The sequence below is a fragment of the Macrobrachium nipponense genome, chromosome 41, assembly GCF_015104395.2.
Source record: "Macrobrachium nipponense isolate FS-2020 chromosome 41, ASM1510439v2, whole genome shotgun sequence".
Taxonomy (NCBI): domain Eukaryota; kingdom Metazoa; phylum Arthropoda; class Malacostraca; order Decapoda; family Palaemonidae; genus Macrobrachium; species Macrobrachium nipponense.
In genome coordinates this window covers 47,204,245-47,227,325 of record NC_061102.1, presented here as the reverse complement: position 1 = coordinate 47,227,325, position 23,081 = coordinate 47,204,245, and the positions used below count along the sequence as shown (strand labels likewise).

The window sequence follows — 23,081 nt, the reverse complement described above, 5'->3', positions numbered from 1 at the left end:
AATCCATCATAGTACAGCTGGTCAGTATCACCTGCATCATCTTTTATTTTCTTCCATAGCTACCTGATAATGTGGTCTTGGTTCAGAAGTAGACATGTCAGACTCTTTATGTGGTAATCTGTCAAAAGTCATGTTAATCAGCATACTTTCTTTGGATGAAAACTGCTCTTCAAGAATTTCTTTTGCTGTTCCTGCAGTCCAGGTAGTATTCCCTGCTATTTACCCTGTTCCAAGAATATTCATTCATTCTGCCTTTGGAAGTGAATGTCTTTCATCTCTCATTGGTTTAACACCTATGACATTATTGATTTTTCTAGTCCTCTCTGGTATAGTTGCCTTTACTGTTACTGGGCAGCCTAGGATCATTGCCATTGCTTCATTTTGAATGTCTTGAAGATTTGCTTATGTATTTGGATTTTGAAAGGCCCCTAAGAGCAGGTTGCAGCATAGTTAATCAGATCCTAGATTTCCTTTGCAAACTGTACAGTTCTCTTACATTTGATTAAATTTATATCCAGAATATAGGGATCCCTGCCTATTTTTTTTTCAGCACCCTACGTTTTTTAAGCCATGGGGTTGTTTGCTTATTAGTCTCAGCAGCTAGTAGGTGGATCTTACAGTTTTTAATCAGCCCAAATTCAGGCTAAACATAAATACTAGGTTTGTGCTTGAAAAAAAAATTATTTTTTAAAAATAAAATCATGTTTCATGTAAATGGCTCTAATTGACTACTTCTATTATTCTATTATTTTTTTGAGTAAAGATTGATATGTCTGGTATTGTTAATCAAACAATTGAGTTATTGCATACATATATAATGGGCTTCTATGAAAAAAAGAATTTACTTTTACTATGTTACATAACCTGCCATTATTTCTGGCCTTTTTGTGCTTTGAAGTCATCTATTTCTTGTTATGAATGTTAATTGCAAGTTTAGGTACGTGATGGTTTATTGAAGTACTAAGAGTGAAAATTTGTCAGAAAAAATTCAGATATGCAAGAAGTTCAAGAAATGTGCTCATTTGTTATATGATTCTTTAGAAAAGCAATATTATAGCAGGAACTGTTCTTTCATACATCTTTTTCCTAACAGTTGAAATGTATATTATGCTTTGTAGATATAGATTACAAAATTTATTGGATATTTTATCATTAAAAGTGCTACCTTAATTAAAGAAATAACATTGACATGAATAAATGATACAAGAGTGAAATGTTCTCTGTTGTTAACTATTTGCCACAGTCTGTGAAATTGTGACTGAAAAACTGGTGAAATTGCTCAGCCTGTCGAAAGAAAGAAAGACTATTTTTCAGAAGAACTATTGAAGGAGGTGCAGTGATATCTGAACTTGCTTAGAATCATAAAGCTGATGTTCTCTAGTAGCTGATTCATCATTGTGTAAAGTGATCTATGAAAACAAACACCATTATTTTTCCTATTTACATACCTTGTATTACCATATGTCTATCTTAATTATTGCTTATACTATCTAGTCATGGATTTTGTGAGTCGGTAGGAAAAGATTTTTTCATTACGTACTGTTTATTTGCACATTTGTTTTTTGCCCTTTTTAATTATTTTTTCTTATATTGTCATTAAAGAGTATATATTTTGTTTAAAGTTTTGTCACATAAGGCATGAATCTTCCATTTCTGTTGTAGTGCTTAGTCCTTTGCTATCATACTTTTCAATAATCATTCTTACATGACCATTACTCGAAAGTCTGTAGTAAATACAGAATGTAGGGGAACATCTAAATGCTCATTAAAATCACTAGTAGACCTTTTTTGTATGGTATCATGGTGCTGATTGAATGTATCCCATTGAAAATTAGTAAGCCTTAACACCTCAAAGTGAAGGCATGTTTGTATTCTAATTCTTTAAGGCTCATCATTGATAACAAATAGCATAATTGAACTGTAAAAACTAACACTGTGGCAAAGGACATCAACTTTATTTGCAACCTTCATCATTAATTAACCGCAAGACACCTAGTCTGCAAAGAAGAAACAAGCCAAAAATCTGTACAAGTAAAACTAATGTTTCTGGAATGGAAGCAAAAGAGGAAGTATAATCTAGAAAATGGCAGTTTAAGTTCTGTGAGAAATGGGTGAGTGAAATGGCTTGTATCAAATGCAACATGTCACAGGAGATGTTCATAACACGGGAAGTTGAAATGGGGAAAAGTATTATTGCTGATAGTCATATATGATACTTAGTAGTGAAGATACAGAGAAAAAGGATTATGTTGAAAAGGAGGAAAAGTGTCATTATAGAGAGACATACTACGTCTGATGTTATTGAAGGACATACGTGTGATGTCACAGACGTGTGTGTTGCTTTGACAACATTGGCTATTGAGGCACCTATCTAGAGAACAGCAGTAACTGTGCAAAATGAATGCGAAAAGATTATTGAACTGCTACTACGCAAGAGTCTATCATTGATAAACGGGAAAAGTTTTCAGTTTTAAACAAACTTACGCTTCCTTTTGAAATAGAATCATGAGCATTGACGAATAAAAGTGGACATTCTCAAGTGAAAGGGATATCGGTGCAAAATGCTGAAAATCATGTTTTAATAGAATTATATAAATTAGAAAGAAGCAGAGAATAGCTTGCAAAAGGATTGAGATAGTTTGGAGACCATATGAGATTGGGTAGGAAAAGTCCTTTATAGAAGTGGCAGGATGTTGACTTTCATTAAGTCAGGGTATCAGAGAGCAACGTCTTGGATCTAATTCACAAGTTGACCTTATTTTAGTTGCTCTGTTTAGTAGACAAAAGACTGACAGCCTTTGGAACATTCAAAACACAAGTGTCATATATGCACAGTACATACAGTCGACCCCTGCTGCTCGCTGATTCAAGTATTCGCGGATTTCTCTAACCACTATTTGCAGGAAATTTGTGTAATCGCTGCATTTTTTATGAGAAATATCCATAAATGACTGAATTTTCTTATCAGTTTCATGATTAATTGCACTTTTTGTTATAAAATTATTTTAAAAACCAGGTATAAGCATTTTTAGTGAGTTTTTCTTGATTTAGAACCAACAAAAAGTAGGCAGTTTTAAGCTTTTTTATAGATGTTCTAAGTATTTGCAGATTCTAGCTATTTGGGGGGGTGGGGGCAGTCTATTACGCATCCCCACGAATACGGGGTTGTCCACTGTACATAATGTAACCTTGATGGAACAAGTATATTTTATAACTCAAAACACCGAGAAAGGATATGGATGTGGATGCAAACCAGATTGGAATTTATGCACAAAGTTTACATATTTACAAAATGAAAGAATGTACAGAGAACTCAATATATGTCTAATTTTGAAAAAGGCAAACTAAAATGAAAGCTTTACTGACAGATAGGGATTATTAACCTCTCTTCCAGGACAGCTACAGTGATTTGGTTAAATACATAAAGACTCTGATGAACTACGTTGAAAATTCTCTACATATTTTGCTCATATCAAATTTCTTTCATATCAAACCTTTTGTGGTGTCATTGTGTATGATTTATTGTGACAATGAAAAAAAGACTCAGACTTTTCAAGTTACGTAGTTTCTTTACTAATGCATCACTATGATTTTAGATACCTACATCTAAGCCTTTTGGTGTAATTTTCTAAGATTGCAATTTTCTCAGCAAATTAGATGTTCCACATAGCATGAAAAGTTAATAGTATTCATACTGTATTCCTCTTAGTTACTTGAAGCCATGTTAATGACTTTAGAGCAGAAAGGCCTCTCTTTAAAGAGAAAAGTGTTGTTGGCAAATACTAGAGGGAATACCAGCACTGCAGTCCTCAACTTCATCTGATCAGCATGTCATAATATTCCTGGCCAACTGCCAAAATATATGTGAAGATGTTGGTTGTCCGATTTTTTTTAGCACAGTAATACTGAGTGGGTTATTGATAATGAATTGTCTGCTAGTGATTTTAATGTGTGTGTGTGTGTGTTTTTTTTTTTATAGAAATTATGGCACAAGAAATTCTGGCACATTATCCAATCTGCTTTCCTCATGTAGATATGCACTGAATTGATATTTTTTGAAAATAGGTTTAAAAGTGTGCAAAATGCAAAGGACTAACACTATGAGTGGAAGCGTAGTCCCTTGAATTACAAAAAGGGTTTTTTTTATGAATACATATTTTTCATATATATGCAGAGTATTTTTGACCAGTAGTTACTTTATTATTTTTACATTTTTATTTCATTTTCTTTATTTTTTACCCTTGAATGAAATCAGTAATACCATATAGTATGTACGTATTCAGATTGCATGGTGATTTTTTAAATTTTGATAAACAGTAGTAATATAATTGTTTACTGGTATGTCATGGTTATAAGTACACTGCTTAGATGCAGTAAATGATAAGAAAGATAAATCCATGAGACAATTATGTCTTTTGGGAAATAACTCAGCCAGTTATGTATTTTTCATGAAAAAATTATTTTCAGTACTATAGTACTGATTTTATTTTTATGTATTTTTATAATTTCTCTAAATAGGATTTATATACAGTATATTGTATGTTGTATATTTGTTAGAATATACTTTTATATAACTTCAGTTTGAGTGCTATTGATATTTACTGTATTGTTTATAAAAAAAGCAGTTAAGGTTTACTGTCTGTTCATGTCTTAGTATGAGTAACTTGAACCAGAATTGTCGCAAAAACAGAATAGAAAAGGAAAATGACCAAACATGAAGTTCCTACTTTACTGTAGAAGATTATTCAGGGACCATGATGCCTAAACTGTTAAACTGTTAGGTTTGTTCAGAGAAGCTTTTAATTTTGAATCCTTTCAATGGTTGTTAGTTAACAGTCATTGGAGCAGAATGACATTTTTTTTTTTTATGCTCCGGTTACCCCACACAGACACATTTTACCCTTGTTGGTACTAACAACACTTCCTTGAACCCCCAACACAGCTCCCATCAGCCCACGACGTCAGAAACTCAACTTGAGAATGAAAAGTTTTTCGCTTGACTCTCCGGAGTCGAGCGAACAGGTCCATCGACGGCACCAGGGAGGCTCGTCCCACATCAGCCATGCGTCCTCTCATAGCCAGTGTAAAGACTAAATTGACCACATGCACGCTTTATTTCTTTTTCTTAATTACTACTGTCTTTTTTTATATTTAGACTTTTATTCCAAAACTTACATTTCTAATCCAACAGAATTCTAGATGATCTTTTCAATATGCTCCCTTCCTCACTTGACTGCTTGCCAGTTTTGCTTGCCCGCTTCAAAGTATATATACTTATGCGGTTGTAAGCCATAACTTATCCTCTTGGAAGCTCATTCACAAGTACTGTATTCAGACTTTAGGTATTTTCCAACTTCTGTTTAGTACCACCATCTCTTTATCAGTTATACGCACATAAGAGTTTTTGCATGGTTTTTATGTCAGTAATTAACAATTTTTAAGTATTATCATCTGAATACCTGGCAGACATTGAAATTGGTATGGCACCAGCATTATTGAATCAGTGTGATGGCAGAAATAGATTTTGACTCCTTAGTGATAGTGCATTTTTTATCAATAATTTTTATCTTTTATTAGAATGTTATAATGAAAATTCATTCATTACAATGGCCTGGGATACATATGTGCTTATCTTATAATTAAAAAGAGGTTTAGAACACCAGTGGATTTTCATGATCTGTAAGAATGTCACTTGAGAATAAGCTGAAAGTACGAAATAATGAAAATGGTTTATGTAAAACTCAGGATGTATTCTCAGATTACTCAAGGTCAAGAATCTACTTTCATAGACTATTATTCATTTAATTACATGTTTAGATGTGTAATATTATGAATTATATACGTATATACCTATTCATATACAGTGTTCCCCCACTTTTACACAGTATTAGGTTCCAGAATCTGCTGCAGAAATGCAAAAATCCCCGCTAAAAGTTCTTGTAACTGGCTTATAACTGCCAAATACTACCCAGTACCCCATAAACTGAAATGTTTATACGTAACTTTCTATTTTAACATTTCACTGCTTAATTGTTATTTCAAAAAAAAAGTACCATAATTTTAAATTTCATACTAAAATAGTATAGTGATATCGTTTCAAACAAAAGTACACCCCAAACTATCTTCCCAAACATCCTAAGACACCTTATAGAGTAGTACCCATTCACAACTGTTACGTATAAACGGCCCCTAAAATGCTTATAACAATTATTTACTCATTTTAAAATATTAATATTAAAGTAAACGGCAAAATATCTATAAAAATTTGTGATACAAATTAAATGAATCTTTAATACAAATTAAATCTGTCTTTCAGAACGTATCACAACTAATCAAGTTACTCCTGTACTATATACATAAGCCGTTTTCTCTCGCAGTACTGAAGTATTAATCCTTTTAAAATTATCACTGTTTATTCACTAATTACTGTTTTCTTGCATATTATGTATGTGACTAAATATTGATTTTTATGATAAAAATGATTTACAGCATAATCTTGATGCAGTTATGTATCTATTTAGCTCACTCCAGGTTTAGCCTCGGACTGAGCATAATAAATGTACAATTCTCTCTCTCTCTCTCTCTCTCTCTCTCTCTCTCTCTCTCTCTCTCTCTCTCTCTCTCTCTCTCTCTCTCTCTCTCTCTCTCAATGTAAGATGTATTTGGAATGATATTACTGTAAAGTTTTTTTATGATAAAGCATTCTGTCCAATATTTAAAATAATTGCTAATTATTTTTATTTTATTTTCCAGTCCGCTTTAACCGGAAAATAAAATGAAAATAATTGGTGAATATATTTTAAATATTGTACAATATGCTTCATCATAAAAAATCTTTACAGCAATATTTCAAATACTTATTACATTAATTACCCTTAGAGAGAGAGAGAGAGAGAGAGAGAGAGAGAGAGAGAGAGAGAGAGGTAGAGAGAGAGAGAGAGAGACCTATTATGCCAAGTATGGGGCCCAACCTGGAATGAGCTTGATAGGTGCATAAATACATTATGTTTTTATCATAAAAATCAGTATTTAGTCACATTTGCAGTATAAAAAATAAAGTAATTAGTGAATCAATAGTGTTGCTCTAGTAAGAAAAAGCAAATTAGTAATAATTTTAATGGCCAGTAAGAAAAATTTGCAAATTAGTGAAATTTCCCTGTGGAAAAGTGAATAATTTATTCCACAAAAATCTGGCCGTAACAGCAAAGGCCCTTTTGGATTTTGCTGCAATCAAGGCCACCAAAACTAGATCTATCTTTCAGTGGTTTCAGTATAGTGCTGTATGAGTCATGGCCCATGAAACTTATACCACGGCTAGGTGCTGGCCTGGCCTATGTCATGCCAGGTGACAATTATGGCTAACTTTACCCTTAAATAAAATAAAAGCTACTGAGGCTAGAGGGCTGCAGTTTGGTATGTTTGATGATTTGTGGGTGGATGATCAACATTCCAATTTGCAGCCCTTTAGCCAAAGAAGTTTATAAGATCTAAGGGCAGACGGACAGACAAAGCCGGCACAATAGTTTTCAGAAAACTAAAAAGGAAACCCTACAGTAACCTAAAAGGACTATACTGTAAAACTAATTGTAATGAGTAAGTTAACAAGCCTTACTGAAAGTGAGGATACGCATGCGCAAGTAAGCATAAAACCCAGATGCAGTTGAAGGGCCAAAGGTGTAAGTGCACGTTGTTGCCAACCAGACAGTAGACAATGTTCTCTGAATTGCTGCTAAAGAGCGTGTCCAAGGTGATGCCATTGTATCAGTGGAACAAATATTTGAGTGTTGAGTTTTTGATGAAACTAATTATTTTAGCAGGTAATTAAATTTGAAAGCAATGCTTACGATAGGAATCCTGTTCCCAGTGTCAGCTGAGGGAGAGAACGATGAGATAGGAAGTGATTTTCTTTTGTAGTTGCCCAAAAATAGTTAGCTCTGACTTTGCTTTAGTTGCATAAACTTTCATTTTATGTGAAGAGTAGAATCATGTTTTTTTATGAATAGAATAATGTACATACTACATATGCTACTTGATCTTGCAATCCCTCTTCTGTATTTTGTGTTTTTTTGTATTTACCCTAAGATTAGTTACATATACGTATATATATATGTAATGATAGTACTATATTGTCAGGACAATTATAGGAGTCATGCCATTACACTTGATTAGAAATGTTGAAATTCCACGAAAAATCCTGAGTACTACATATGAGAATTTTAGATAATTTTATTATTATTTATTATTATTATTATAATTATTATTATTATTATTATTATTTGAAGATCGTCCTATTTGGGTTAAACTGAACCAGGAAATAAAATATGCAAAGAGGTACCTGACACAATCAGATGGCAATCAATATCAGGAACTGCTAGTATTAGTTGAAAGGTTTATTTATCATAAAATTATGTATACATATTGTTTAATTTGTTTTGACTGTCATGATATTCAGTTTGATAGTTATAACAATTAAAATAATCTTCGTGTAAAACTAGGTTGTCTTGCCAGAAAAGATGAAATTTGAGATATTAATTCATAAGAATTTTGGCCATATATTATCAGAGTGGTACATACGCTCCTACCTTTCTGTTACTCGGCAGTTTAATTTTACCTCGGTATGCGTATTTCTTGATCTTTATCATGAATTGATTGCAATTTCATAGACTGCATTCCATATACTACATATCCTTCTTACAAGTTTCACATCTTTAGGTCAGAAACATTTTTTCTTTTGAGTACTACTGAGGGTACTTGCTGTATTGGACTTTTCTTAATCTCCTAACTTTCTAACGTGTTCTTGCACTGTCTTGCTACCATAAGTTTTGTATATCATTAGTAGTAACAACTATATATATGTTTATATATGGATATTATATATATGTATATATAGTTACTTGTGTATGTATATATATCTATAGTCTTTGAATAATTACTTCTATGTAATATTTCCCTTAATATCGGTCCTTCTTTATTACCTCCGATGTTTATCAATATGAATTTTATTATTATGTGTTTTCCAGTATATTTTTAGCAGCTTTTAACTTTGTGTTCTCCTCTTTACACACTAATTTGTGTTTTTGATGTAAGAATGATGTTAGGATGATTATATATATATCTTTTATTTGCAATTCTTCTGCGCTTAAGTTCTGTTTTGAATCCGCACGGGTGTTTTCTCAACATATTAATTTTCCAGTTGTTTAAGGTGATTTTTTCTCATAGCTGTATATACTGTGATAGGTACAATGGCTCTCAGCATGTCTGTGTCTTATTGTTATAATATAATCATTGTTATTATATAATAGTATGTTTATATTTTTTTATTGGTTTGCTTAATTATTTTTGTATTCAGTGTATCAAGCTTAGATCTACTGATTCACCTTTTTTTCTTATTCGATGTTATGTAAATGTCAGTTTAAATGTATGTGTATGTTTGGAATTTTCAGTACAATTCATTCATGTCTCTTTAGGCTGCCTAGGTGTAAGGAAATTGTGTATTACAAAGGTCTTACAGTTTGTATTTGCTCATGGCATTGTGGTAGGATGCCTAGAGACCGTAAATCCAAGGTTTTCAGAATGTTTAAAGCACTACAGTATTTTTACTTTGAAAGGAATGATTACCTGGTAATGGTAACACTATACCACAGTATTATTTTGAGAAATATTATACTTTTTAATTTGGCTGCTTTAATTTGAGAGGGATAGGAGTTATTTAGTGGGAGTTTATAAATAAAAGATATATATGTACCATTTCATTTTCTATGAAGGCTAGTTAAAAGAAAGATCTTGTCCCAGCAAGTTTAGCAAGTTACAAAAGCATCTTCCAACGTCTTGTCTTTGATTTGGTGAAAACTACCCATTATGTGAATGTGTCAGTCACTATTTTGTTTTAATCTAAGCAATACTTCCTCTCTCTCTTTGGGAGTTTCAGGCTACCATGTCTCAGACCAAATCAGAACTATTTGTCAACATTGTTTCTGATGAAAAGTAGATGCATAAGGCGCCAGTGAACTCTCATCACCATTTTGTGGCTGATGGCAATACATAGCAATGATTGAGGAGTTTCAGACATAAGGAATCTCTTCATTGTCTGGAGAAGTAGGGTAACATGATATGGCATTTAGGGTGATGATGACTTGAACCTGGTGGGGTTCAGGCTAATAGAGCACATGACAGAGAAGAATGAAGAAAACTCATTTCACACTTCACACCTCTAAAGGAAGAATAAAAAAAAAGCAAGCATTATTTATTATTGATACATACGACTATCAAATTTTCAACCAACAATTACTAATATCAATTCGTGCAAACTAAATAACCAAAGAAACGTAATAAGCTGCAAAATTATTTTCAATTTATCCAATCATAAAACTTTTAAAGGGCTTCATTTTATGAAGTAAGATCTGATATATTTACCGTATGTATCAAGAATAACTATTCAGGCCAACTTTTATGAGATTTAAAAATGTTAATGGTCTTTAATACTGATAATGATAATTCATGAATTATTGTTATAATGTTGAGGATGAGATATATCTAGGAGCAGGTGTATTTGTAAAAATCGAGAACCAATAGTTGTTCCCGCAGTTTTCAGAACTGTTAGACTTGTGGCTTGTAGAGAGGAATTTTGGTCATATGGTACTTATATGTATAATATATATGTGTGTTTTTTTGTTAAGGATAAAATGTGTGGGTTTATATCTGTCCAGGAATCTACCTGTGTTATTACCTTTGAAAAACAGACTGGACATATAAACATCATGACAAGCCGACATGTGAATTATGCTAATGGACTTCCCCATCAGCAAAAATGTCTGTGTTTCTCATTCCAGAGTGAATTGTTGTTTATCCTCCATCATAGAAGCATAGTCTTTCTTAGCTTACTCTTAAGTAAGATTTTTTTGTATTCCTCTACCCTCAGTTCTCATTCTCTTGAACATTTGAAGTGGAATTTGGGTCGTCTCCTTTTGAGTATCTGGCTACCTCCTCTCAGGAATTTTAGAACTTCCTGTCACTGCCTCTGCCATTTTTATGTCCAGTATACTTATCTAACTGGTGTTCTCTGCTTTTAGTTGCAGATAATAAGGTTACTTATGATATCCCACATTCCCACAGAAATCTTTCTAGATTAATTTTTTCAAGTCTGTCAGTGACTTCCTGAGGCTGCTCTTGTGATACTCATTTGTATGCAGAGAAGTCTACTCTTCACAAAACATTAAAACGTCTATATGTACTTCTGCTCTCCTTTTAAGCTTATTATTAGTCTCATGTTGACTGGTGGTGATTTACATAAAAGATAATTTGTTTCTAATTGGTTCAGTTATTTGAACAAATATTTTACTTAGAGGTGATCGAATTTTTTTATTTTCTTCTTGGGTTTGTGAAGAATTGAGAATTATTTCGTCCATTTCATTTTAGAATTATTTCGTTGTCCATTTCATTACCATTTGTTTTTGTATAAGTAAATTGTATATCATCACTGTTCTGCTTTTTTCTGTTTTCATTTAATTTATATATTCAAAGAATTTTGTAAAGTAAGTTTTTTATGTAGCTTTTGTTGATAAATTGTTTATCGTCTCAAAACTATATATCATCATTATGTGGTAAATGTCAGCTAGCTTGGAAGAATCATCCATTTTGAGACTGAACTTTCTGTTTTTGAGAGTTTGCAAAACTGATTAGGGTACTGAATTTTTATTTCATTACTTTTCTCAAACTCAGACTTGACATAATGGACGTGATATTTAATTTACTTTAGTAGTTGGTTGGTGCTTATGTTAACTTGTTAATTAGAAAATTATTTTTATTGTTCAAGATCTACATTCTTGACATATTTAGCTATAAATTTAGCTCTTGAATTTGAATTGTCATGCATAGATCTCCTGTCTTGGCATTCCTTTAATTTTACCTAATTACTGTGCATCATATAGGGCTCTCAGCATCTACTTAAGATTCAGCAATGTTAAATTAATACTGTTACCACTATATTTGAACAGTAAATTTTAGCACACTGGCAGTAGGACCACAAATGAGAAATTATACATGTCACTTGGTTATTTTCCTTTTAGAAGACCACATAATTTAGTGAATGACTTATAGTATAAGTATCTAATTTCTTGAGATGAAAATTAATTCATTTATACTAACTCATTGCATTCAATATAATCAGTTGTTTTTCATGGTCCTTGAATGTCACAGACAGATTCTCTTTTATTTAATAGACAAAATTAAAGCAAAGAAAGTACTGTTTATACCTACAGTTCCCTGGGTCCCTAACAGTGAACTGTCTCAATTTTTTATAGTTTTTTTATAGCCTGTGAGTCAGAAATTTTATATTAGTACCAATTGCTTTATGAAAAAGTTTGTTCTTGAAGCCCGTTACGTACTTATAATTATATATAATTAGCTTAAGCCACAATTTAGATGAAATAGATTAATTGGGTAAACACCACAGAACTGACAGATTAGGACTTGTAGGATCCATTAGAGATCTCCAGGGGATGAGATTAGCAAATAAATCCAAGGCTCTGACAGACAAGCTGTATTTGTAAGAAGACAACCCTGTTAATGATACTAATCCCACTGCTACTATTATTCTTAGTCAGTATGAGTTTACCTACCTGTAAATTATGCCTTGAAGGTAAAATCTTGCTAATATTATTTAGCTCCTCCAAGCCCCCACCACTGGCTGTAAATTAACGTCATGAATCCAAATAGAAAGTGATATAGAAAGCTATGGACTTGTGGACACATGCCTGGACTTATTCTCCATTGCCATCCATGATATTAACATACGGTCTCAAAATAATTTGCCTGACCGAGCATGATATATTCCTTAAAACTTACTTTCTAGAGCGCCTTGTGGAGAGAAACTGTTCGAAATACTTTCCATGTAGTTTTTGGTCCTTCAAAGATGAAAACAAATTGCTCTAAATGTATAAAGTAGGTCCTCTGTTTTTAGCAGGGATTGAAAGAGATGGAATGGAGAAGACTTCAGTGACCTGGAACAGGTTGCGTTGATTTTATCATTGAATTAAATATATGAGGCCTTATGTATAGGTAATACTTAGCTTTAGGTGGCATTTGCAGAAATTTTCATTAAATGATTTGCAACAGTAAGGTGTTGGTCAGAAGTCACACTTAAGTGAGTCAAAGCTTCAGTTTCATTCTGCAGAGTCCCACCCACTTGAAAGGGAGGATGGGTTGGAAAACAGTTCAAGATATACTAATCATTAGTGTTTTCATTTTACTCAAGTTCAGCTTCATTTCTAATAATTGGAGATTCTACTAGACCTACAAGTGTTGCATCATCTACCTACTGAAAGTTTTTTGGTCCAAGCCAACAACCACATTATGTACTTATATATACTAAAAGTAGCAGTGGATCAAGACCACCGCCCTGTGGAATTCCAGTCATAATAGGCCTTGGTTCACTAAAGATCCCATCAACAGCAACTCACTGATGCATACCAGTAAGGAAGTTTTGACATAATCCTAAACATTATCCACCCACTCCATGATTCTGAAGTTTAGAAATAAGTTTATGATTACTAAATCGAAAGCAGTGCTAAAATCCATCTAAATTATTCCATTCTCAAAATCATTCTCAAGGTTCTCTTGCAAGTGGCATGTCAAATCTAAAAGAGCATCACAGGTACTTGACTGCTTCCCACTGCTTCCTATATACACATTGACTATTAGCTAATATTCCTTTTGGATTCACATACTCTACTGTATAGTGGTTTATAAATAAGTTTTTCAGCCACTTAGGAGCACAGGGAGAATAGGAATTGGACTGTAGGAAGAATGCATTTAGCTTCTGGGAACCCAGGGACTCATTGGCATACTAGCAGGTATACCACTGCTCTTCATTTGTCTATTAAAAAAGACTGAAATTTTGGGGACACTTGAGGACCACTGTTGTATAATCACCAGTAATGGGTTTGTAGTGAAACAAATTCAATTTCATAGACAGCAGGAAAAGTTAAGTATCTTCACATAACATTGATGTGTACCAAATACCTGAAAATTTAAGAGCTGAATAAATATAGCTTAGCTGTGGGGGTTTTTAGGGCCATGGATTCTTGCTCCATAAAGATCAATGGGGAGATAAGCTGGACGATTATTTATTGTGGATAAAAACTGATAGGAGACAGTCTAAAGCAAAAGCCAAAGGGACTTTCACTAATAAACACTACCTGTGATACTGGACGTTACGAATCAAGCTTTTTCAGCAAACTTTACTTTTTACTTGCCTTCTCAATAGATGCCAGCTTTGAGAAATTATCCCATTCATAACTGAATCCTTCAAAGAGTGCTTTGTGATGTATGTTTAAAAGGTTATGAAAAATTTTGGTTGATTTAGCAGAAGAATTACTTTTGCTGGTTTTCTTGGTAACATCTTAATGTATGTTTGTGTGTTTGTGCGCATAATGTATCACAAAGCTGAGAAAACGCTTTTTCAATGTGATATATTTCAAATTTCCAAGATTAGGAAGTTTGCAGTTTATTTATAATTTACTGCTCTAGTAAATTGCTTGTCCAAAAGAGGTAGGACACATCCTTTGGAAGTCCTATTGTGTTTTGTTGGTACAAGCTCACTTACTAGTCAGTGTAACATTTAAAGATGTTGGTTATGTATTGTTCTACAATCTGGTTGATTTTATTTATGTTATGCTTATGTGCACTTTGAGATCTGAAAGGACCTAGCTAGAAGCATTTTGGTTTACTTACAAAATAAAGGAGGGATCATTGTTTTGGTGTAGCTTGTTTGTTTTATCGGCATTTTATTCCTAATGGAATGAAGCAACAACATTGAGGATGTAACTTGTATTTTTTTTTATGTAAAGTGTGCTTTTATGCTAACTTTTTTGGTACTCTAATAACAGTTTTTTTCACAGCAATAATTTTCAAGTAGATTTAGGTTTTGAAGTGCTGATCTTTGGAATTTTTATGCATATTTTATTGAATTTTTTTCTAGGTGAGTGACGTGATATGGAAAAGCTTATTTATATCCATAGAAGTGTTATTCTTGTCATATTGAGAATTTTTCCCTGTTCCTGTATCATCTTATACCATTATTTGTGATATCCCAAAGTACATATGGTGGCAGGAAATTTAATTTCTTTTTTTAATTACAAAAAAGATTAAAGGTTCAATTTTCAAAGATGTCAAGTCCTTGGATAATGTTGTCTGATTAACTGGATAATCATAGTATTAAATAAAAATTCATTTCTGTCTTGTTTCTGCTGTCAGATTACTTATTAGTAATTTAGTTAAGTATGGATAATATTATTAACATTCTTTTTATTTTTGAAGACAATGCAGCATATTTTTTTTTAAATTAAACTTTATAAGATAAATTTCTCTACTATAAAAAGCCATTTTAACCATCAGAGTCACAGTATTTTACCATCGAAACTTGGTGATTCAGTGACATGTAACATGGTTTTGAAATGCATTTTGGCACTAGTACTACTGTAAACAGCAAGCGTGTTTACAAGAAGCATATACTAACCCCAAAACGCACATTTTTAGAAATCTGCCCCTTTGGTGGACACACTTTTTCCTATTTCGTCATTAAACTCTTACAGATATTTTTAAATGATGAAGTTACCGAGCTTTAGATGAATACTGCTGCTGTGGCCAGTAGTAGAGTATTGGCCATTGTGAAAGAGAAATGGAACATTCACAAGACTTTTCTAGTTGCTTCCTCAAAATATTCAGTAATTTTGAAAAAGTGTAACAGGTTGCCCTGCAAGTACAATTAAAATATAATAGTGTTACGAAGATTGTGGTGTGATTTTTTCAGGATGACTATGATAGAAATAAATGCCTTGTCCTTGAAAAAATTCATGAAAAATAGAAAATGAAAAATATGGTTAAGCAGTTGGTGAAAAGCTTGTTAGTACTTCTTGTGGATGAGATTTTCAGTGGAGTTATATTTTAAAATGGAGTTCTTGTACACATCACTTGAAATAGAAATGGAACTTTGGAAAAGTATGAATTCTCTCAGCTTATTTAGAAAAGGGAATTATTCAGAGCAAGTACTGAACAAATGAATTTTGGAAGAAACATACATTGAAGCCCAGTGTATATACCAGAGCAAACTATGGAATATTAAAGATTGATTTATTATGAGTATCTAAAAGGGTTGAAATGGAATTACTGGTATTTCATACCTAGCTGACTCAATTAATAATTATGTGAGCCACTTAGAATTAATAAATACTGTTGACTAATAGTTTTATAACATATTAAAGTGTACTAAACTATAGTGTTAAAAGGCGCTTCCTAAATTGATGATTTTGATTTTAGAATAAGACTAATTTGATGTCAATCTGATAAGCATGTGTGTACCCTGCACAGTGTCTGTTAAGAAAGTCTTAAATATCTTTTAAGGAAAAGTTTTCAGTGGTCACCGTTCGCTAACAAAAAAAAATTCCTTTAAAGCATTCGTTAAAATGATATAAATGATACGGTTGTAATAATCGTCCATTTAAGAAGGAGCTGATCATATGCCTGAGCTTGTGATCATTACTAAACATATCCATTGAGCTCATTCGCCCTTTGCTTCTTGTGTTTTATGGATTACGTACCATGTCTGTACAGGACTAAGTTTTCCAATTTGTCTTGGTGTTGAATTTCTTTTTTACTTTGCTTGGATTTGATTCCTGTTTTTCATTTGCAGTGCTTGAATTTTAATGCCATTAATTGTATTGTGAATCTATGTTGTGGTTTTATCTTCATTTTGAAAACCTACAATCCTACAGATTTGCTTGTGTTTGCTTTTCAGCATTACTGTAATTAGTTGATAATTGCCATTTAGGTATTTTATTTTAAATCTCGGTTGATCTTAGGTTAATGAGGGCTAGTTACGGATGTTCTAGTATAATTGGAAAAATTTGAATCAGTTGGTCTTACTTTCGAATCACCCAATTGCCTTTCTAGATAGGGAGAGTAACAAAGAGTGGTTACTTTATTTAGTGCATAAATGTATGTGCCGTCTTATAAATGCAATACAGTTTCTTCTCTTTCTCTCACATACACACACACACACACACACACACACACACGCACAAACAAACCAGTATAGGTTTTCCTAGACAAACTAAGCTAATGCTAAAGATCATACAGGAAAAGTACATGAGATTTTATTGTTATATTTTTATATCTAGTACAGTACTTGGACCACAGGGCTATCTGGTTAAACAAATTTTGTGTTTAATAAAGCAAAACATTTTGCATTGTATCGTCTGTTTATGCTTTTCATTCAGAAAAATTACCATTTAGCTTGGTAGCCAGAGAAACTTCACAGTTGTGGTAGGATACCTGTAGTTCTCATCAGTAGCAGTAGAAGCTTTGTTTCAGAAGAGAGGCATCTTCATCTATTGGGGGGAAAGTGAGGGACTTCAGAATAAGTAAATGGTTTGTATGTACATGAAATTTTTTTTTTCATATAGCCATACCTAAATATCTACTTGAGTGATAAGGTAATTGAACTAGGTAGCAGATATCCATTTGGAATGAAAATGAAAGTACTACATAAGAAGTTATCATACCCAAATAATTCTTGTCAACTATTTGAGGGTGCAGGATTGATCAAAGTTCAAGTCAGGCCTTACTAGAGTAACAGTTACACATGGGAAGTGTTAAACTGACCTCTTCCCTTCCACTCAAAACAAAACAGATAGTTCCAGGTGAACATGAAGCTGTTGCAAATAAGAGATCTGATGAGAGACTTTTTTTTTTTTTTGGTATCTTCCCATACTAATTTGCCACCCACCCACCTTTTTTCCAGTCAATGTTTTCATCCTTTCTTTGACAGACTGCGTGTACTACATGCAGTGAAGTCATTGATCCATTCTGACCAAAGATTTTTTCCTGCCATGGCTGCATGAGTTAACTATCATAGGCTTGATTGCTTTCATAGTTTGTTCAACGAAAGTTATGGTATCAGGGATTGTATAAAGTTTCTGTCATCATTACAATTATTTTAGGAGGATCTTTTCCATAACCTGAAAAGTTCTTTTCATAGCATATCAAGCTTAGTGGACCTTAAAAACCGTATTACCCTTTTATCTAGAGGGTGAATTAGCAGTGTTGTGTTGGGAGCCAAGCAGATGGCTAAAGCCTCTAAATTGTCAAACTTATGGGATTCTGGGTGGCCAGGTGTATTGTCTTCTATCCGTAAGATAACGAAAGATAATCCCTTGCTGACGAGGTCTCTTCCAACTTCTGGAATAGAGCACTGATAAAACCACTAGGAAAAGTGTTCTGGTAATCAATGCATTTTAACTATGCATTTAACTTTTCCTTCCAAGAATCATTGATAGTACAGTTTTATTTGGGCTTTAAGCAAGTTGGCATTGGCACAAAATGAGCGTTAATCTGTCTTTTCTGGCCTTAAAAAGACTTGTGGCTTGACTCCCTCCTTGGTTAATAAATGTTATCTGGGACTTTTTATCCTGAAGAAAGGAGTTGCATCTGCATTGAATCGGTATATGGTTTTGTTCCTCTGTGGTGTTTTAAAGCCACTGATCATTGTGTAAGATAGAATATGAGTGAGGAAGGGAGCTGAGCAAAGCTGTTGGCATCTCTCAACAAAGCGCACAGAGCTACGATTATTGTGCAAACTGCAATTTTTTTTAAAATCTTCCTTTTATTTATAAAGCTGCGAACATTTTCCCGTTTTTGTGAAAAAAGGTATTATTTTAAGTATTTACAATGGGATTTTTGGTGTCCTCGATATTTTCAGCCCACGTGCATTGCTTGCAGCTTTACTGCTGTTTACATGTCTATTTCACTGACAGTATTCATCTGACCTTTGAATGTTTCAATGTCTGATGAATAATGTATATTTTGACAATGATTATAGTGTGGTTCACTTGTTTGTTTGGGGAAAGTTTCTGGACAAGTTTAAAAGTAAAGATAAAGCTGTATGTGCCCTATGTGAACCTAGAAAAAGCTGGTTATAGATATGATAGAGAAGTAACGTTGCAAGCTTCTGGGATGTATGGTATAGATGATGGAGTTATTGGGAGAGGGAAAGTGATTGCAATAGTACAAGCATAGTTTATGTTAGAATATGTAAAAGTGTATTGTATGGTGTGTAAAAAGGTATCTGAGATAATGATATGGTGTTTCCAAGTTATTCAATATCTTAATGGGCGGAGTAATGAGTAAAGTTTGAGAAAGGACAGTAGTGATTTAAGAAAATGAATTGTCCATGGAATGTGGAGTAAATGTTGTTTGCAGGTGATACACTGCTGATTGGAGACAGTGAAGAGAATCTTCAGAAGTGAGTAAAAAGACTTGGAAAGTGTCTGCAAGAGGTAAAGGTTCTGAGTATATTAGTATCAGGAAGTTGGGGTCATGAATGTTAAGATGGATGGTAAAGAAAGGAAGCAACTGACTCATATAGGTATTTTGGAATAAATCTAATGAATGATATTAAGATGAGAGAAGAGTATAGTCACAGAATAGGGGTTGTTGGGCAAACTCACCTGTATGGAAGTGAAGTATGTGTAATTATTGGCATTGTTATTTCACTAAATCTCAAATATAATAGGCAGCATATGGGATTGTGGTGTTGTCAACAATTTCTGTAGCTGACTTTGAGAAATGGAAGGTTGCCTGGCATCTGTCTTACTCAATCCAGGTTTGAGGTAGTAGTATTAGCAGAGACTTTGGAGTACTATTGATAAAAGCACAGCTTGGTGTTTTCTGTTGGGGTGGAGGGTTTCCACTGAGTGTCTTTTTGTAGGAGGTACGTTCCTGATCAGTGGTATTGATGTGGGAAAATACTTTTGCTCCAGTTATAGGTCTTCTAATGCTCAGTGGCAGTATGAAAAGCCTCCTATATGAATTTCAAGAAGGGGTTATATTTCAAAATATGTAGTACCTCAAGTAAGTGATGTCAGCTCCTGTCCTTGGTGCTGTCAACTACATCTCTCTTTATAATGCCTCTTTATCTTCCTAAAGGTATCCTGCACTGTCAGGGTTGGGTTATTCCTCATTTGGAGGGAGTATATCATGAAGATTATCTATCTAGTCAGTGTTGATAGGTTTAATATGTTTGATAGAGGTTGTCATGGTCTCTTGGTGCCTTTCACTCCAGTGTTGCAGTTGGTGAAACTATTATAGTAGTGGTAAGATGTAGGGTGGCCTAATCAAGAGTTCTGTTTGTATGGAGTGCCTAGAGGAATGATGAGATGGGGCTTTGCAAATGTGTATGTAGTGATGATGCTCTGTTTGTATCATTGCCATTGAGGTAAATGAATGAAAGGAACATTGGTCAACTATTACATAACTTCTCTGGACAGAAAAGTAATCCATCAGAAAATTAGAAAAGCTGTATGGCCTTCTTCTGAAGACACCTGCTTTTCAATGAAATACAGAAATAATAATAATAATAATAAATAATAATAAGAATAATAATAATCAATAATAATAATAATAATATAATATGTACATTTTGAAAAAACTGCTGCGCACTATTAATCTTATAAAGAGTCTTCTCTATCTTTCTGATGACGGCTTTCTCGTTGTTGCTTAGACTGGCGAGCAACGCACCAAAGGGCATGGTAAAATTCGGTTGAGTCATTTGATTTATTATTGCTTATACAATTCTCTCTCTCTCTCTCTCTCTAACGCGACGTTTCCTCCTGATCGACAGGACATTATCAAGCGATAACTGCTGAGGGACTGAATTCCAGTGGCGAGTCCTTCTCCTTTTATCGTGGTGTTGCGAGCTCTCCAGTACGGTCAGAGCACTTCTCCGGTAGGTCGAGTTTTTATTGGTTCCCGGGTAGGTGACTCATACGGCGACCGTTGACGAGTCTTGCAGACCTTCTCAGGTAGGGGGTATCACTCGCCAGTCTAAGCAACAACGAGAAAGCCGTCATCAGAAAGATAGAGAAGACTCTTTATAAGATTAATAGTGCTGAAGCAGCAGTCATTTTTAACAAAACATGTCTACGAGAGGGTCTCCTTCCGAATAATAATAAGTAATAATAATAATAATAATAATAAAATAATAATTTAAAAAAAAAAAAAAAAAAAAAATAATAATAATAATAATCATAATAAATAAATATAATAATACTAATAATAATAATAAGAGGCATGATTCAGTAGCAAAAGCCCTCCACTGGAGCCTGTGCAAGAAACATCAGCTACCTTGCAGTAATAAGTGGTACGAGCACCAACCTGAAGGAGTGATAGAAAACGATCAGGCAAAGATCCTCTGGGACTATGGTATCAGAACGGATAGGGTGATACGTGCAAACAGACCAGACGTGACGTTGATTGACAAGGTCAAGAAGAAAGTATCACTCATTGATGTCGCAATACCATGGGACACCAGAGTTGAAGAGAAAGAGAGGGAAAAATTGGAAATAAGTATCAAGATCTGAAAATAGAAATAAGAAGGATATGGGATATGCCAGTGGAAATCGTACCCATAATCATAGGAGCACTAGGCACGATCCCAAGATCCCTGAAAAGGAATCTAGAAAAACTAGAGGCTGAAGTAGCTCCAGGACTCATGCAGAAGAGTGTGATCCTAGAAACGGCACACATAGTAAGAAGAGTGATGGACTCCTAAGGAGGCAGGATGCAACCCGGAACCCCACACTATAAATACCACCCAGTCGAATTGGAGGACTGTGATAGAGCGCAAAAAAAAAAAAAAAAAAAAAAAAAAAAAAAAAAAAAAAAAAAAAAAAAAAAAAAAAAATAAAAAAAAAAAAAAAAAAAAAAAATAATAATAATAATAATAATAATAATAATAATAATAATAATAATACACAGTGTTTAATGACTACTCCTCTTGATTGTATTCCTCATGGCAGAGGATGCAATTCAAGATTAATGATAACTTGTACGAATTAAAGTACATTACACAAAATTACATCTTATTGACAAAAGGGGTTATTGCTTTCTGCCGGGAAGCCTCAATCTTACTGTTTTTATCACTACATTATTAATATATTTGCTCTGTAAAGTGTTCATAGCTTTAATGAAACTTACTTATAATATTGGGCATTAGTGGGTTTATGTGCAGGAACAGCCAGATGTAGTGGGTAAGACTCCTTTTTATTCAGTTTAGATTTATTTTTTCACAGCTGAAATTAAAATATTTGGTAATTGGCCTGTGATACAGTTCTTGATCTTTGAGCTTCAATCAAGTTTGATATAGTAATTAGAAAGAATCATTACACCTGAAAGTTTGTATCATGCAAGGAAGTACTGTATTTTTAGCAGTTTCAGAATACTGTACTTCCAAAACAAGCAGATTTGTTGTGCCTTCAAGTTTTATGTCATTTCATCTTTACTTGCAAATAGTATATCGGAAATCATTTATGATTGATAAATCGTTTCAGTGATATTGAATGAATTATGCTGGAAATTCAACTCTTGTAAATGTAGAAGAATTTAACTGCTAGTGATCCAGTTAGTGCATAAATTTTATTTCTATTTTAGAAGCTTATGTCATATTGACCTTGAGTATACATGTTAATGACTTATCATATTTGAGAGATATGGTACTTGAATCATTTCCATGTATTTTTGGTGCAGTAAGTACAGTCCAGTTTGAAGTGTTAATATATTTTAGACGTTAGTGTTTGAAATTATTTTACTGCCCTCAGGTTATTGAATTCCCTGTATGAAAGCTTGTTTGGTTAGAGTTTTATCATGTGTATGTACTTGTTATCATTGACTGATGCCTGAAAGAATTACCGATGTCATGCTTAGTTGAATATAGTGAGACATCATGTGAACACAAGGATTTACGTCCGAATTTTATTAGAATAGTTATGTTGATTTCTCTCTCTTTCATAATGTAATTACATATTTATTTTGCAGTTTGCTGTTGCTTAGTAATATTTTATTCTGTTATTTGAATGCTCAGCTTTCATATAACTCATATAAGGTGATATACTTATTGATGATTTGTATGTTTACACACACCTATATGCATATTTATACAGTCTCTCTCTCTCTCTCTCTCTCTCTCTCTCTCTCTCTCTCTCTCTCTCTCTCTCTCGTCCTCTTTCTCTCTTCTCGTCTCGTCTCTCTCT

The 23,081-nt window shown here is 33.4% G+C and overlaps 1 protein-coding gene across 12 annotated transcripts in view; it reads left to right on the top strand.

Moving 5' to 3' along the window:
- The window catches only part of LOC135212740 (SH3 and cysteine-rich domain-containing protein-like), a 635,516-nt gene that overhangs the window by 569,786 nt on the left and 42,649 nt on the right, over window positions 1–23,081 (top strand). For 7 of the 12 annotated variants that reach the window (XM_064246459.1, XM_064246455.1, XM_064246457.1 and 4 more), the window contains one exon: window positions 4,943–5,083. The exons of the other annotated variants lie outside the window; for them this stretch is intronic. In XM_064246459.1, coding sequence (XP_064102529.1) covers window positions 4,943–5,083 — 141 coding nt within the window. The remainder of the gene's footprint in view (window positions 1–4,942; window positions 5,084–23,081) is intronic. 12 annotated transcript variants of the gene reach the window in all.